At 44.7% G+C, this 14,655-nt stretch overlaps 1 protein-coding gene across 1 annotated transcript in view; it reads right to left on the bottom strand.

Moving 5' to 3' along the window:
* Positions 1-14,655, bottom strand: part of ZNF618 (zinc finger protein 618) — a 354,057-nt gene that overhangs the window by 163,819 nt on the left and 175,583 nt on the right. Inside the window, exons 3-4 of the mRNA XM_065879940.1 lie at positions 13,252-13,611; positions 13,019-13,175 (exon numbers count right to left, since the gene is read on the bottom strand). Of these exons, the coding sequence (XP_065736012.1) occupies positions 13,019-13,175; positions 13,252-13,611 (517 nt within the window). The remainder of the gene's footprint in view (positions 1-13,018; positions 13,176-13,251; positions 13,612-14,655) is intronic.

Here is a 14,655-nt window from a genome sequence, read left to right as displayed (position 1 = left end):
TGTGACAGTAGTCCCATCAGGGCAGCAAGCGATGTTGCAGGCCCTGGCTGGGTGTGCCAGAGCTCTTGGCTCCAAGCGTACCTTACATCTGTCTGGGCATAAATTTGCATTCTGAATCCAGGAGGCCCTGATTCCAAGTATGTCAAATGTAATTAATTAGAGCAAACCTTCTGCAACTGTTTTCAAATGCGGTGTTAAAGGCTCTGTGTGCATGAAACACATAGACCGGGTCCACCGAGGCGCGCTGGGAGCTGAGGAACGGGAGACAGCAAGTGCCGTACCCAGGTCCTCAGAGTGGGGAGGGCAAGTTCCCATGACACAATAGTTCAGGACAACCCCCTCACGGTGAGGTTTAGAGCAGGGCATGGGCAGCGCATCTAAGGAGCTGGATTCAGGGCGCAGCCAATCACCAACTCCACATCTTGGTTACTTCACTTTCCTCAAAGGGCTGTTGAGAGCCTGGAATTTGGCATGCATCTGAATTTGAATCCAACTGCCCCCTACAAGCTGTGTGCCCTTGGGCAATTCCATTCACCTCTGAACCTCAACTCTCTCAAAAAAGGGGAGGGAAGGGGGAGGGGAGGGGAGGGGAGGGGAGGGGAGAAGAGAAGAGAAGAGAAAAGGGAAGAAAAGAAAAGAAAAGAAAAATCCCTACTTTCCAGGGTGATTGTATTAAATGAGATAATAGATGTTAAATGCTTAGCCCAGTGCCTGGCATATAACAAGCCAACAAATGTGCAATGATTATAGTTCAAGGCAGACAAATTCTACTTTGCAAAAATCAAATGAGATAAATAAGAATGCTAAACTTCAGTCTTTTGACAGAAAGAGTTCCTGATTAAAGAAAAAAAAATTTGTAAGGCTGAATTTCCAACACATAGCTCAAGCTCCTTTCAAACCACTAAGAACAGGAGTACGAGGCTGGGAAGTTAGACCTGGGTTCAAGTTTAGCTTTGCCGCTCCCTGCAAGGTTAGTCACCCTCCTCCAGGTCTCTCCGCCAGGGGAGCTAGGTAACCTCCCCACCCTGCCAACTCTGTCCACTCTGGTTATATGCCCTCTGGGTTTTCTAGAAGCCTTGCGTCCTAAATCATTACAGGGAGCAGACCTGTCTTCGTAAAAGAATGGCTTCCAGCCCCCGAGGACCCAAAATCCATAGCCCCAATGGATTTAAAATTTTATGGGTTTAAAAACCCATTAAAACCTGGGTTTTTATCCCCATACCAGCCCTGAACTGTACTGATTCCAAAAGACCCTAGTTAAAGACTCAAAAGACTGAAATTTTTTGGCAATCAGAGAAATTGTCAGGGGTAATCTTTTAGATTTGTTTTTGCTCATCTTGTTAGGTTTACTTTCTTCCAAAGTGTTTAATTAATGTTTAGGGGAATGGATAAGCAAAGTGGGAAGCAGTTTAATTTTTTTCCCCGTGAATTACTAGTATCTCTCTCTCTCTCTGTCCCTCTCTCAAGCTCCCCATTACCCCTCCATTTTAACCACCTAGTTATCATGATACCTACACCACTACATCATCTTTCCTTCTCAATCCCGAGCTCTTGAGTCTTGTAGTCTGTCCAGTGACCTGATGAAGCTGCCCCGTGACCTGACCCTGAGCAAGCTACTCCCCCTCTCTGGGGGATGCAGGTTGCCTTAGATCAGCACAGTCCAACAGGAATGTAATATAAACCACATAGGTAATTTCAAATTTTCTAGTAGCCACATTGTAAAAAATGAAAATAAAAGCAAGCAAAATTAATTTTAATAACATATCTTATTTAACACTATATAAAATGCTATCGTTTCAACCTGTAAACCATATTTTAAAAATAATGACTGAGGGCTTCCCTGGTGGCGCAGTGGTTGAGAGTCCGCCTGCCGATGCAGGGGACACGGGTTCGTGCCCCGGTCCGGGAAGATCCCACATGCCGCGGAGCGGCTGGGCCCGTGAGCCACGGCCACTGGGCCTGCGCGTCCGGAGCCTGTGCTCCGCAACGGGAGAGGCCACAACAGTGAGAGGCCCGCGTACCGCAAACTGAGATCTTCTACAGTCATTTTTTTCCTACTAAGTCTTTAAGATCCAGACCTAGAGAAGACATAATTATAATTCAATAAAAAATAAATAAATAAAATAAAACCCAGTGTGAATCTTACACTTAACAGCGCAACTCAATTTAGGCTAACCACATTGTAAGTGCCCAACAGCCACATGCGGCTAGTGGTCACCAATACATACTGGATGGTACAGACTTAAATAATCTCCATGAGCCCTTTTAGCTCTAGACTCCTCTGATGCAAAAAGACCAGCCTCACGACAAATTCCACCTCAAGCTAGTAGCACTCCAGGGAAGTTTTCCTTCCCTGAGGCCTCATTTCAGGCCAGTTTTAGTTTTATTTCAGATCAGTTTCACTTTCTGCTTTTCCAGCATACATTGTAAGAAACACCCACATAATGTACTTAAATTTTTATAGTTATTTTTCCCCAGTTGATGAAATTAAAAAAAAAAATCTCCAGCATCCAAAAATGTCTTCATCTATTCTCTCCGGGTATTCCAAGGGCTCTGGCTATGTTCACTTGTCTCGCAAAATTCTGAGCCCAAAATAAAACAGAACACAAACTCCCTGCAAAATTTCACCTGATAAAAATTCCCATTCTCAATTCTCCGTAAGAATGTTGGGGCTGGTGAGAATTTGTCCAGGAGGCGGCTCAAAGCTGAGAGGTAGAATGGCTAGCCCCTCAGGCATGCTGTCTTGGACAATAACACATCCAGAAAGGGAGCCAAAACAGCTTCTGACTTTTAATGTTACCAGCAAACTGCAAGCCAGGGGCTAGCTGAGGGATACTCAGACTTCCTCCACTTGTTAGGAGTCATTTCCACCCATGGGGCAGATATGAGATTTCGTTTCTCCCTGGATCCCCCCCCAGGACCAGGGCTGGCTCCTGGGAATCAGAGGTTCCATCCCTGAAACAGAGCCCGCTTCACTAGAAAGCAAGTGTTCCTGTGTTTTCTATAGCAGACTGGGGAGCGGAGTATCACCTGACTCCATTTTTTCTCTTTAGCTTATATGTGAAGCCTCCTTCTGCTTTGTCAGCCAAAATATTTATATCATTTTTCTGTTGACTCAATACCATCCTCACCTCAGCCTCCCTCCTTTCCTTTTTAAGAAAAGAAAGGAGTTGTCACCAACACGTTTCTCCAGCTCTGCCCTGTTTATGAAGCATTTTTGAGTCCGTTAACACATGGGATGCTTGCAAGAAGCCTGTGAGGGGTATACAAATAGGCTGTTCTCCCACCTAGCAGATGAACAAACAGAGGGTACACCGGGGTGTGCAGACCCCAGTGCCTTCTAGGGCGCAGCAGGTCACATACAGGATCGAAATCAGAGGAGGTTGGAAACTGACTCAAAACAGGAGAACACATACACTGCAAACGCTGAAAAGTTCTGAACTTTTTAAACCTTAGGCCAGTAAATCAAATAAAATAAAAAAGATAAGGGGCCAATTCACCTTGTGGGCACCCATCTGTGACTCTGGGTTTATACAATCTACCCAACAGGGCACTAATAATTAGTGATTAACGCTAGTTATAAAAATTAACACATATAAAATAAAAACAAAACAAAATAACCCACATGTAGGGCTTCAGAGTTTAAAAAGCATTTTTAAATGTGCTGTCTCATTTCACTCCTTTGAAGATTATGTCCATCTCAGGTCCCAGATGTAGAAATTAAGATGCCCAGGGACTGAGGAACTCGATTATGGTCTTAGAGTGTAACCTGTCATAAACCCACGTGGTCATCCAGGAACCCCGGGGCCTGCCCTGCCCCTCTGCCACGTCACCTATAGCACAGGAGTGAGAGAGCGGGCAACACCACCCAACCCAGTGGCCCAGCCACTGCATCTCCCCTTTGATCACTCAGGGATCAGACACAGAAGCAGGTTATCCAGCCCTGCTTTGATGACAACCCCAAGGGTATCTAATTATAACAGAGAAGGGAGGAGTCAAGATCCTCTCACTATTTCTCAAGAACAAATTAATTCCTTTTGACATAGTATATGTGCAAAGAGTAGGAAAAGCACTGGTTGAGGAATTAAGAAATCTGAGGCTTGAAGTAGCTCCGCCTATTCACTGAGGTTCTGGGCAAGTAACTCCACCTCTCTTCCGGGGTACGTGTATTTGTGTGTGTGTGTGTGTGTGTGTGTGTGTGTGTGTGTGTGTGTGTGTGTATGTGTATGACTAGATCAGACATGACAAATTGGCTTCATGTGGTAGCATCGTAGTAAGAAGGGCTCTGAGGCCACTGGCCAGATTCAATGGAAAAGACTGCCATGATTGATTAGCAATGTCTGCCACAGGCTTAAAAATGGGGAGTGGCGGCATGCATATTACTTATTTACCATCCCTGGATTAGATGTACAAATAACATGCTGCAAGTGAAAAGCACTTTGCCCTTTACAAAGCTTATTTTCTCCCATCCCTCGCAACTTTTCACAAGAACCCTGTGCCACACTTATTATCTTCATCATCACCATTATCATCATCACCACCTTACAGATACGGAAAACAAAGTGTTAATACTTTGACAAAGATCACAATATGACTAAGTAGGGGAGCAGAGAGGGGAGCGGAGCCTTGTCCCTTCAACTTCAATCGCTTTGTTCTACCCTTGGAAATGTCCAGCTGGTGTTCTGCCACAGGTAGGACAGCTCATCCATGTGACCATACAGAAAGGAACACCTGTTCACAAGGCTTCACCTCCCTCCCACTGGATACTTCTGCCTTATAGAGAAGGGGCCCCAGCAAAACACAAAAGGAAAGGGGTGCTAACTCAGAGTTCCAGATGCTTCTTCCCAAGGCGAAGTTCCGGCCTCACTGTACAGGTGAAGAAGCCAAACCCAGAGATAAGTGAGGTTAAAAAAAAAGGGCAGAGGGACTTCCCTGGTGGCACAGTGGTTAAGAATCCACCTGCCAATGCAGGGGACATGGGTTCAAGCCCTGGTCCGGGAAGATCCCACATGCCACAGAGCAACTAAGCCCGTGTACCACAACTACTGAGCCTGCACTCTAGAGCCCACGAGCCACAACTACTGAGCCTGCGTGCCTAGAGCCCGTGCACTGCAACGGATAAGTCACCGCAGTGAGAAGCCCGCACACGGCAATGAAGAATAGCTCCGGCTCGCCACTAGAGAAAGCCCACGCGTAGCAATGAAGACCCAACGCAGCCAATAAATAGATAAATAGACAGACAGATAGATAAATAAATAAATAAATAAAAATTCTAAAAAGAAAAAGGGCAGAATTGGAAGTCCCTAATGTCACAGTCCACCCCACCAGGAACAGGACACTCTATATCCTCAATTCCAAGGTGCCTTAGACTGTTAGATACACCATCGATTTTATAATAGCTTTTTGAGACCAAAAAAAAAAAAAAAAAAGAGGGAGAAATAGTGCTCTAACAGAACACATCTACTGTAAAACACATTCCAATTTCAGAAATATGAAAATGTGGGAACTTGACCATTGAGGAAATACGGGATCCTGTGCTCACCTGCTGAGCTGGGCCATAAAGTGTTAACAATGACAGCAGAAAAAAAAATTACGCAAATAGACAGAACATTCTCAGTTTTTTCCCATAAATTTTCCCTGAATCTTTGGCATGTGCAAACGGGAATCCGACCAAAGGTGGGGTCTGGTTGAACATCAAATCACACATTTAGCTACTTTACATCTAAGGGGCCCATGTGACCAGCTGTTCTGCAAACAGCCCCCTGAAGTCCAATTCCAGGGCCCATGGCCAAGACCAGCTCCTAGAGCAAGGACAGGGTATTGTCAAGTCCCTCCACCTCAAGGCACACCCCCCTTTTCCACCTCCTTAGACATGCTGGGTCCCATTTGCCATACCTGCAATGCCCTCAGATGCCCCCCAACCATTTTAAGGAAATGGTTTACACAACAGGAGCGAAGGGGGATGAGGAACGTTTAAAAAATTCTCCACAGCATTTAAAGTCAAAGGAGCCATCCAAGGAGCCCTCTCTGATTTATTATTCCAAGGGAGCCGTGGGCTTCAGAGCTGGCTCTAAGAAAATCCATTTTCTTAGGTAAAGAAAACAAAACACTGGTGTTGACCAGTGTTGGCCAAACCCAAAACTGGTCACCTACTCTTCACTAGACCCAAATCTAGATGATCTGAGCTTTCTCCAAAAAATCAAATTAAGTCATCAGACATTTATTGAGCTGCTGCTTTGTGCCAGACCCTAAAATGAGTAACCCATGATCTCTGCCCTCAAGGAACTCACAAGCCGGCTGGCGAGACAGAAATGAGAACAACCAACTCTCATCTGTGGGCCCAGAGTATCTGGAAAGTACTGCAGTTTGGGGAGGCTCAGGGAGTCTCCACAGAAGGGGACATGCAGGCAGGTCTCAAGGTAGGTAGGGGGGTCTGGTTTCTCATGGAGCAGAGACAAAGGAGGGAAAGGGCACAAGAGACAGAAGGCCCAGTATGAGCAGAAGCTCAATGGTAGACAGTTCACGACAAATTAAGATTTGTCCCTTTAAACACTGTGCCACAGGCTTTGAAACAAATCCAGAAATACTTGGAGGAGCCAGGGCATCCCTGAAATGAAAGTATTGAGACCACTTTTGACAAGAAAGATGTGTACGGTCCAAGGGATGTCTCATCCTACTCTGTTCTAAAATAAAGCAACAACCAAAAAAGTGTACATTTTCTGTTGTTACCTAACTCTGCCTATTAAAGATAAGTCATCAAGTTTCCAGAACTACCAAAACTCTTGTCACTGGGACTCAATCTCCCCAAATGGAGACCACTGGGTCAGGCATTACTGACATGTACTGACCACCCTTCTAAGGACAACCTTCTGAGGACTGGCTGGATGCAACACATGAATTGCTTCATTTAATCATAGAACAACCTTTCAAGGTCAAGATTATTACCCCCCTTTTTCCAGATGCAGAAGCTGTGGCTCCAAACCCGGAGGTGACTTTCCCAAAGTAACATAACGCCAACCACACAATGAGGCTGGATTTTAAACTCTGGTCTGGCTGACCTCAAAACCACCTTTCCATTTCACCAATTGGGGGAGGTGTCAGAAATTTTCTATGCTTCTAACTTAAGGCCTATCCTAGGGGGATTTCATGGTGGTTCCCCAATCAATTCAGAAATGGATTTCACTGACAGACCATCTTTGCCCCTGGATCTCCCCCCACCCCGAGGACCCCAACCCTGGTCCTACCCACCTGCTGTCTTCTTCCATTTTAATCCTTCTTTCAGGCAATACTTTATTAAAACCCACCTCTTACGACAGCCTCCTGTACTTTTCAACTTCAACGGCACACATGCTGAGACACAACATTCTGGAATTGCTAGCCATCATCTGTCACTTTTAACTAAAGCGTTCTGGCCTAACCTTGGCAGAAGACTGCTTTGAGACAAATAAAAGGGAGGCGTGGACCACTTTAGCCAGAAGAGGCTTAAATGGATGGAACATATCACCTCTACAGGCTGAAATGCCTCAGAGCATCGAGGGTTCAGGAACGAAGTCCCACCAGCAAACACCAAGAGCTTTCAAAGATGTGTCATAACCTTTTGAGGCCACCCAGTGACAACAACGAGATGGAACACTGGTCTGGCCCTGTGCTATCCAATATAGAAGCCACTAGCCACATGTGGCTACTGAGCTCATGAAATATGGCTAGTCAGAAAAGACTTAATATCCCCCCAAAGAATGTAAAATAGCACATTAATCATTTTTATATTAATGAATACTGAAATGATAGCACTGCAGATATACTTTGGGTTAAATAAACTATATTATTAAAATTAATTTCACCTGCTTCTTTTTCGTTTTTTTAAAGTGTTACCAGAAAATTTTATTTATTTATTTATTTTTGTTGTTTTTTGTTTTGTTTTGGCCATGCCGCACGGCATGCAGGATCTTAGTTCCCAGACCAGGGATTGAACCCGTGCCCCCTGCAGTGGAAGCACAGAGTCCCTCCAGGGAATTCCCCCCAAAATTTTAAGTGACTCACATTTGTGGCTCAAATTATATTTCGATTGGACAGTGCTGGCCTGACACATTTAAAAGATGAGGAGACCAAGACAGCAATTCTAGAGTTTTTAGGAAGGGCACACATACAAAAATATAGACATTCGCTCAGAGTCTGATTGGACTTTAAATATAGCACAAACATGAACTCTTTAACTCCACAAAAATTCCTCTGGCAATCTGAAGTAAAAGTGAGGAATGAAAGTAACTGGGGCTGCTTCTCCCTCCCACCAAGACAGGGATCCCACGCTACTTAAAGTCTCCATTCCAGCCACAGAATCTGGCAAAGATGCTGTTTTCACTGTGGAAGGACAGAGCACCTGTCCTTCCCGTCTCATCCAAGGCCAACAAGCTGACGTGTGTGCCTGACTGCCATGTAGCTGAGACTTCTTCACAGCTGGCCCTTCAGGCAGGCTCAACCAGGGTACAAAACATGTGGCGCAGGGCACCTACCCCACAGGGTTCATGTGAAAGTCAACTGGGATAATAAATAAGAAGATAAAGTGTAAACAGCCACGTGCGATGTTCTTGGAGCACATCACTGTCGATCATCTAGACCAGTATCTGTCAACTCTTTTTAACCGTGACTTATGGTAGGACTTACATTTATCATGCATATATATTGGCATATGTAAATAAAACTAAAGTTTCATGAGACAACACTTACCTTCAATACATAGCTATGCCTCTGCTAGTTTGTGTTCCCCTGTATTCTATTCCATTCTTTTTTATTTTTCATGCTGATTGTGACCCACTAAATTGATTTTACAACCTGCCTGGGTATGGTGAATCAGAGGTACACTCCCCACTCTGTGATGGACACTGCTATTTGATCACTGCACCTCACTCTCCAGAAAATGGGAGTCCAGATGTGACCTCAGAATCCTTCTCAACACAGTGATCCAGGCAGCTGTAGCCCATTGCTTGGAGTCAGAATCAGAGAAGAAAACTATTTATTAATATCTTTGTTTTGATCCAAAGCTCTCATATGACAAATGCAAAAACTGAGGCTCAGGAGGAATAAGTGGTTTGTCCAAGGTCATACAGCAAGACTTTGGGAGAGCTAGGGCTCCTGCGTACCCACAAAGCCACTTCACCTGCCATCACCAGGGAGGAGACACATGAAAAAATTTCCAAATTTCACCATGACCATGAAAAGTCAGCCTATACATCCAGTGAAACACACAAGGAAATTCTCATCACCCCACCAAGGAGAAGACATGAGGATTCTGAGGTCAGAGGAAGCAGCAAGCCAAGAGCTGAGTCAAAGGTGGGGGCAGTGGGCAGGGAAATTGCATCTGACAATGGAGGAGTTTTTAAACTCTGTTTCTCAAACGAAACAAACCATTGGCTATTTATTTTCTAGGACCAGAGAGAGGTCACACTTACACTGACCAGCCATCTTTGTTGCTTTCCTTCTGCAAAAGCAAGAGCCCTTGTTCAAGTTCACCTCTGTGCAGGGCTGAAAGTATAAGCAAACCCTTCTTCTTAGCTTGGTCCAAAGTCAAGCTATAAAGCAAGCCCTTGAAATTTCAAACCTTATTAGAAAAAAAAAAAAAAACCTCCTTAGGCAGAAAAGCAAAACATTAATAAGAGCCTCCTCTGTGAAACTGAGCATAAATGATCTTTCACCAAAATAACTCGGCCCATCATCAAATTACCACCCCTCAAGTCCAATCTGTCAGATTTTTTGCCCAATATTAAAAAAGAGTTTGGTGAACAGACATGGCGTAACAAAAAAATTGGCTGAAATATCCATTTCTGGTCACACTTCCATCCATGATAGGAGGTGAGAGAGGTATGGCCCAGGTCAGGTCTCAATTCTGACAGACGCCAATAGAAACAAAAGAAAACTGACCCCGCCCCCAACAGTGCCATCATGCACCTCTATTTCCTTAACAACAAACATGATCCGAATAACCAATTAAAAAAAAAAAAAAGAAAGAAAGAAAAAAACAGGCCTACAAAACAGAGATGATTTTCAATTTCCAGCCAGGAGTTCCCTTTAAACCGTAGACAACACAACAAAATTTCAATAGAATGGAATGAAGGAATCTGAGTTGTGTGTCAGGAGATCCAGGACACACAAAGGGACGTGCTGCAATATTTTTATTCCTTGCACCAGAAATAACCTGTTATCTACAACCCTGACTTTTTCTCAGATGCCCGGTAAGGGTGCCCAACTCACCCCTCCCCAGTCCAGGGCACAGCTCTCCTCCATCCCTTGCTAAGCTGGCCCTACTGTCTCATGAGGCCTCCAGAGCCCTTGGAAATTATAAATTCTTTGACCGTCCTAGGCATCGGCCTAAATAATTCAACAGAGAAAAAATTTTTAATTACGCTCTGTTTAAAAAAAAAAAAAAAAAAGCTCATTCCAAATGTCAGAATGTGGCCAGTCAGCCCTGAAGGATTTTGTTACTAAAAAAGTAAAAATCTCCCAAATGCAATGGTGCTGATGGGTAATGTCGAACCTCTGTCACTGTCAAATACATTTCACATAATTTGTATCCCCTTAGAAAACTGAATTTCCAAAAAACTGGGATGGGAATCCATGGACTGGGGCCATCATTTCTTCTAAGACCAGCTGGTGACTGGCGAAAGGGGATAGGGTTTCCTGTCCTAGCCCTGTGTGACCCATCATCAGGTCCCATCAAGATCCCACTCCACAAATGCTAACAATATTTCCCCCTCCTTTTGGACAGAAAAATTAGAACTTTTTTTTTTTTGGTGCAAAATCCCCAGCAAGTTCAGATACTAATTTATCACAAATAACCCTTCAACTTTGGGTAGGTACCTTATTTTCCTCTGTTAAATTTCAATTCAGTTAGTCTGTCTTCCCAAAGAAAAAAAAGAAATTGGGCCGGGTGTGGGGGGGGGGTTCACCTTATTCGATTCTTTTGAAGGCCAAAAAACTACATCAAATACTATTTGCACATAATGCTTTCATGTTCCAAAGACAAGTACCTTTGGGTTTGGCTTTTGTTTATATTTTGATTTTTTTCCTTGAAAAAAAAATTAAATTTTGATGCTAGAATCAGCTGAATTGGTGTGTTACCCCATTTTTTCAGCAGAGTAAGTATTTCACTAGAGAAGATGGATAAAAATAAGAATTTTCATCTCCTCTGTTCTTCCCTTTTATCTTTCCTTCTTAAGTCAGTAAAATTTGTGCTTTTTAAAAAAAAAAAAATCACAGACCCCCCCCCCACAATTGATCAAGATCAATGGATTTCCCCCCCATTTGAAAGTAATCAAATTTGTGAAAAATACCAAATGTTAATAAACTACCAACCCCACATCACAATCAAAGAGGCTGAAACCAATCCGGCTATTTTTTTTTTTCAATAATAAAATTTTCAAATTGGAAGACTGAGCAAGCAAAAAGAAAGGAAAATTTTCTTCCTACCAAGGATTCCTCAACCCTTGTATTTATCAACTGATTCAGTTGCATGTCATAAAAAATGAGCTTCTGTGAATCCACTGTTAGTTTTTTCATAATAATGTTAATTATGCATATCTTATTTTAATGGCGGTCTCTCCTACAAATCTGTGGGCTACTCAGTTTGTATAATGTAATGAATTTACATTTTTTTCCACTGAACATTGCTCAGAAAAGGTTTCTGACATTTTCTGGATAAAACAACAACAAAAAAAGAAAGCCTAGACCTTTCAGGAAACAAAATCAGAAAACAGTCTTAATTATTCCATCAAAACAAAAAAAAATAACACAAAACCCAACAAATGCAGGGAAAAAAAGACAGGATTTCACTCTAAGTTTTCCAGTTTCTGTTTTTCTTTAGAACCTTGAGATTCAACTGCAGTAAAACATAAATGAAAATTTTTTTTAAAAAACCTACAATTTTTGGGTGTGTCCAAAGCCAACATTTTAGGGTCTATTTTCTTTTTTAAATCCTTCCTTCTTGGAAATAGAAAAATTTAAATATTGCCAAATGGCAAAATTAGTCTTTTTTGCCCGCTGAGCTAAACAAGTTCCAAATTACAATGAAGTACAATTTCTAATTGCTTCAATAAAGCCAATTCTCCCAGTTTCCCCTAAACTCAACAATTTCCCTCCTTTCCTCAACCCAAATAGTTTTTTTCTCAAACTAAAATGAGTTGGGCAGCCAAACTGACTTTGGTTTTAGAAGGCTTTTTGCTTTCTCCCCTTCAAAAACTGAATTCATTCAAATTCCAGCTTAATTTTCATTTACATATTATCTGGATTTAGCTTCAGAAATAAAAATTGTCTCCATACTCCTGGAAAGATCAAAGTGAAAATTGTCACCCCCAAAAAGAAAAAAAAAGAATCTCTTTCCCCTCCACTGTCTTATAGAGCAAACTTTTGAAAAAATAAGAAATAAAAAATATTTCTTTTCAATTTTAATTTCTTTTTTTATTTACAAAATAGTATCCTCTAGGTGGCGTCGTTTTAATGGGAAAAAACTACCGTTTGAAGAAAAATTAGAAAAAAAATTGAGAAAGGGAAATATGGCCTAAAAAAAAAAAGATTGTTGCAAAGACAGAGGACCAGGGGGGAGAGACCTCCCGGGGGGTCATCAGGGACCCCGAGCGCACAGAGGGTCAGGGGGAAATTGCAAATTTAGGGGGGAGGGGGGAGAGCTGGAAGGGGTTGTATTTTTGCAAAATGTGAATTGTCCAAACTGAAATGGCTGCTCTGTTCTCTCGCCGCTTTGTTTTCTGGGCTCCGGTCCGAGCCCGGGGCTGGAGGGGGCGCCGAGTGGGGGCCTGAAAAGACCCCCCCGTCACCCCCACCCTCCTCACACCCCGCGGCGCCCGGGGGGGCTCTCCAGACCCCGACCCTCCCGTTTGCGCCCACAAAAAAGCCCGCAAACGTGCCCAGGCACTTTGCATTTTGCAAATCTTGCAATGAAGTGGCGCAGCGCCCCGGGCCCCGGCCCCCCGGGGTCCCCAGCGCTGTGCATGCCCCCGGCCCCCCGTCGTACCTGCGGAGCCGCCGCGCCGCCCGGCTGGTTCATGGGTCCGTGCGGGAGGAGGCGGCCCCGGCGCGTCCTGCTCCTCCCGGGCCGGGCTGCTGGTGCGCGCACAATGCCGCCGCCGCCGCCGCCGCCGCCGCCGCCGCTCCCTCCTCCGCCCGCCCCGCTCAGGCCGGGGGGGCGGGGGCGCTGGGGGCGCGCAGGGGGGGCGCCCGGCCCTCGCCCCCACCCCCGGCCCGCACCCGCCGCCGCCGCCGCAGCCGCCGAGCCGCCCCTCGCGGGCCCGCGGCCGCCCCCCGCCGCCCTGCCCGCCCCCGGGCCGGCCTCGCCGCGCGGCCCGCGAGCTCCGGGCCTCGGCCTCGGCCTCCGCGCCGCCGGCCTCCGCGTCGCACACAAAGCCGGCCGGCCCCCGGGCGCGCCGCTCCCGCCCGCCAGCCTGCCCCCGGGCCGCGGCGCACCCGCCCCCCAAACTTTCCCGCGCCGCGCCCCGCTCTCCCCGCGCCTCCCTCACCCGCCCCCCAGCGCCCTCCTGCCCTGCCCCCGCTCTCCAGCCCCTCGGAGAGGTCATTTTCACGTTGGAAGAAAAGTTTGGGGAGCCGTCCCTGGACGGAACACAAGGGGTTAATGGGAACTCCTCGGCTCCCCCCTCCACCCCCCAAAAAATCAGATTGATTTTTTAAATAAAGTTTGAAGAACTGGCCTTATGGAAGAATCGGAAGGCTCAATGGGGATATTCCTATTGCCCCTGCACCCCTCCAAAAAAATCTAATGTAATCGAAAAATAAAAGTTTGAAGAACTAGCCGTATGTCAGACAGGAGGGGCTAAGGGGACTCTTTCTAGCCCCCCCAATCAGATTGAATTTAAAAATAAATATTTGAGGAGCTGCTTTTATGTGAAATGCGGGATAAAGAGACTGTTTCTCTCTACTCCTGTCAATTTTTTTTAAAGAACGTATTTATTTTTAAAATAAAAGTTTGAAGAACTGGTCCCATGTAAGATCAGAAGGGCAAAAGGTTAAGGGGGGGGGGTTAGACGCCCCACCCACATCCCCCAATCAAGTTGATTTCAAAAAGAAAAATTTGCAAAACTGTGAAATAAACAAGAATATTTTTATCCAACACCCTAAAAAATCAGATTATTTTTAAATTTGGGAACTGCCTTCTTGTAACTTGGGAAAGGTTTAAAGGGGATTTTTCCCCCCGTTTCCTCCTCACCCTCCAAAAAAATCAGATTTTTTTAAAAAAAAGTCTGAAGGACCTGCCCCATATAGGGATGGGAGGGATTACTGGAGATCCTACATCTCCCACAACTGATAGATTTTTTGAATAAAAATGTGAAGAACTGCGTATATATGAGATGAGAGAAATCTTTCTTTACCCCTCCCCAAGAGAAAAATAGAAGGATAGTTTTTTAAAATAAAAGCATTGGAAATTAAGGGTAAACAGGTATCTCTTCGCTGCCCCGACCTTAAAAACTCAAATGTATGTATGTGTGTGTGTGTGTGTGTGTGTGTGTGTGTGTGTTTTGTTTTGTTTTGTTTTGTCTTGTTTGATGTTTAAGAAGTCGGGTCGATATGAGACAGGAAGAGTTACAGAAATTTTTTCCCTGCACCCTCTAGAAAAGTTATTTTTTAAATGTCCGGAAA

This window comes from Phocoena phocoena, chromosome 6, assembly GCF_963924675.1.
Source record: "Phocoena phocoena chromosome 6, mPhoPho1.1, whole genome shotgun sequence".
Lineage (NCBI taxonomy): Eukaryota > Metazoa > Chordata > Mammalia > Artiodactyla > Phocoenidae > Phocoena > Phocoena phocoena.
This window is presented reverse-complemented; position numbering and strand designations above follow the sequence as displayed.